Source organism: Palaemon carinicauda, unplaced genomic scaffold (genome assembly GCF_036898095.1).
Source record: "Palaemon carinicauda isolate YSFRI2023 unplaced genomic scaffold, ASM3689809v2 scaffold3919, whole genome shotgun sequence".
Classification (NCBI taxonomy): Eukaryota; Metazoa; Arthropoda; class Malacostraca; order Decapoda; family Palaemonidae; genus Palaemon; species Palaemon carinicauda.
In genome coordinates, this window is record NW_027171586.1 from 10,001 (window position 1) to 12,994 (window position 2,994).

Consider the following 2,994-nt stretch of genomic DNA (forward strand, 5'->3'; position numbering starts at 1 on the left):
AGTTCCACTGTCAGAAGGTCCTAATGTCCTCTGTCAGAAAGTCCCAAGTTCCACGATCAGAAGGTCGTAAGTTCCACTGTCAGAAGGTCCTAATTTCCTCTGTCAGAAGGTCCCAAGTTCCAAGATCAGAAGGTCCTAAGTTCCACAGTCAGAAGGACCTAAGTTCCACTGTCAGATGGTTTTAAGATCAGGCCCTTTTTCACCTGGTGTTTTTTATCCAACCATCGTTGTGAAGATTTGAAGCAAATTTTGTAACCTTATAATCTTTATTGCGCCTGCTATTATTCTTATTTCATTATTTTCCAATCCTTTACATGAATATCTAGGTTTAGAGTTAATTAGGACGTGTGTAATGTAATTATTATTATTATTATTATTATTATTATTATTATTATTATTATTATTATTATTATTATTATTGTTGTTGTTGTTGTTAGCTAAACTACAAGAATGATACTATAAGCCTAAGGGCTCCAACAAGGAAAAATAGTCCAGTGAGGAAAGGAAATAAAGAAATAAACTGAAAGAGAAATAATGAACAATTAATATAAGATATTCTAAGAACAGTTGCAGCAATGAAATAGATCTTTCATATATATACTATAAAGAGAGACTTGTGTCAGCCCGTTCGACATAAAAACATTTGCTGCAAGTTTGAACTTTTGAAGTTCTACCGATTCAACTACCCGATTAGGAAGATCATTCCACAACTTAATCACAGCTGGTATAAAACTTCTAGAATACTGTATAGTATTAAGTCTTAAGTCTTTCATTGTCCTATGTTTATGAAATATCAAGAAGAAAAGGTAAACTCAATAATAAGAAAGACTTTCGACAAAGGTAATATCGTATAAGAAATTCTATGCTAAGCTATTTACGTATGAAAATGCAATCAGGCCTCCACAGTGCATCGGTTCAAACAATTGGAAATTTAGTTAGGGAAGTTGTAATGTCATGAAGTTTTGAAATTGTACTGTCATGATGTATTGAAATTGTACTGTCATGATGTATTGAAGTTTTACTGTCATGATGTTTTGAAGTTGCAATGTCATGAAGTTTTGAAGTTGTCCTGTCATGATGTTTTGAAGTTGTAATGTTATGAAGTTTTGAAGTTGTCCTGTCATGATGTTTTGTAGTTGTAATGTCATGAAGTTTTGAAATTGTCCTGTCATGATGTTTTGAAGTTGTAATGTCAGGAAGTTTTGAAGTTGTACTGCTATGATGTTTTGAAGTTGTAATGTTATGAAGTTTCGAAGTTGTCCTGTCATGATGTTTTGAAGTTGCAATGTCATGTTGTTTTGAAGTTATGTCATAATGTTTTGAAGTTGTAATGTTATGAAGTTTGAAGTTGTCCTATCATAATGTTTTGATGTTGTAATGTCATGAAGTTTTGAAGTTGTACTGCTATGATGTTTTGAAGTTGTAATGTTATGAAGTTTTGAAGTTGTCCTGCCATGATGTTTTGAAGTTGTAATGTCATGAAGTTTTGAAATTGTCCTGTCATGATGTTTTGAAGTTGTAATGTTATGAAGTTTCGAAGTTGTCCTGTCATGATGTTTTGAAGTTGTAATGTCATGAAGTTTCGAAGTTGTCCTGTCATGATGTTTTGAAGTTGTAATGTTATGAAGTTTTGAAGTTGCCCTGTCATGATGTTTTGAAGTTGCATTGTCATGAAGTTTTGAAGTTGTACTGCTATGATGTTTTGAAGTTGTAATGTCATGAAGTTTTGAAGTTGTCCTGTCATGATGTTTTGAAGTTGCAATGTCATGTTGTTTTGAAGTTATGTCATAATGTTTTGATGTTGTAATGTTATGAAGTTTTGAAGTTGTCCTGTCATGATGTTTTGAAGTTATGTCATAATGTTTTGAAGTTGTAATGTTATGAAGTTTTGAAGTTGTCCTGTCATGATGTTTTGAAGTTGTAATGTTATGAAGTTTTGAAGTTGTATTGTCATAATGTTTTGAAGTTGTAATGTTATGAAGTTTTGAAGTTGTCCTGTCATGATGTTTTGAAGTTGCAATGTCATGTTGTTTTGAAGTTATGTCATAATGTTTTGAAGTTGTAATGTTATGAAGTTTTGAAGTTGTCCTGTCATGATGTTTTGAAGTTATGTCATAATGTTTTGAAGTTGTAATGTTATGAAGTTTTGAAGTTGTCCTGTCATGATGTTTTGAAGTTATGTCATAATGTTTTGAAGTTGTAATGTTATGAAGTTTGAAGTTGCCCTGTCATGATGTTTTGAAGTTGCATTGTCATGAAGTTTTGAAGTTGTCCTGCCATGATGTTTTGAAGTTGTAATGTCATGAAGTTTTGAAGTTGTCCTGTCATGATGTTTTGAAGTTGTAATGTTATGAAGTTTTGAAGTTGTCCTGTCATGATGTTTTGAAGTTGTAATGTCATGAAGTTTTGAAGTTGTCCTGACATGATGTTTTGAAGTTGTAATGTCATGAAGTTTTGAAGTTGTCCTGTCATGATGTTTGAAGTTGTAATGTTATGAAGTTTGAAGTTGTCCTGTCATGATGTTTTGAAGTTGTAATGTTATGAAGTTTCGAAGTTGTCCTGTCATGATGTTTTGAAGTTGTAATGTATGAAGTTTTGAAGTTGCCCTGTCATGATGTTTGAAGTTGCATTGTCATGAAGTTTTGAAGTTGTACTGCTATGATGTTTTGAAGTTGTAATGTCATGAAGTTTGAGTTGTCCTGTCATGATGTTTTGAAGTTGCAATGTCATGTTGTTTTGAAGTTATGTCATAATGTTTGAAGTTGTAATGTTATGAAGTTTTGAAGTTGTCCTGTCATGATGTTTTGAAGTTATGTCATAATGTTTTGAAGTTGTAATGTTATGAAGTTTTGAAGTTGTCCTGTCATGATGTTTTGAAGTTATGTCATAATGTTTTGAAGTTGTAATGTTATGAAGTTTTGAAGTTGTCCTGTCATGATGTTTTGAAGTTGTAATGTTATGAAGTTTCGAAGTTGTCCTGTCATGATGTTTTGA

The 2,994-nt window shown here is 32.0% G+C and overlaps 1 protein-coding gene across 1 annotated transcript; it reads right to left on the reverse strand.

Moving 5' to 3' along the window:
• Positions 1-1,304: 1,304 nt before the first annotated feature.
• LOC137636796 (proteoglycan 4-like) lies at positions 1,305-2,730 on the reverse strand. The gene is made up of 2 exons (XM_068369162.1): positions 2,606-2,730; positions 1,305-2,157 (listed from the first exon to the last, which is right to left on the reverse strand). The coding sequence occupies exons 1-2, from the start codon at positions 2,728-2,730 to the stop codon at positions 1,305-1,307; spliced, it is 978 nt and encodes a 325-aa protein (XP_068225263.1).
• Positions 2,731-2,994: the final 264 nt, after the last annotated feature.

Bases quoted from the DNA above. Each gene is read 5' to 3' on its own strand.
- LOC137636796 (XM_068369162.1), bottom strand. From the start codon at position 2,730: ATGACATTGCAACTTCAAAACATCATGACAGGACAACTCAAACTTCAT. The intron at 2,158-2,605 runs GCAACTTCAAAA...ACATCATGACAG, and splicing joins ACTTCAAACATCATGACAGG to GACAACTTCAAAACTTCATA.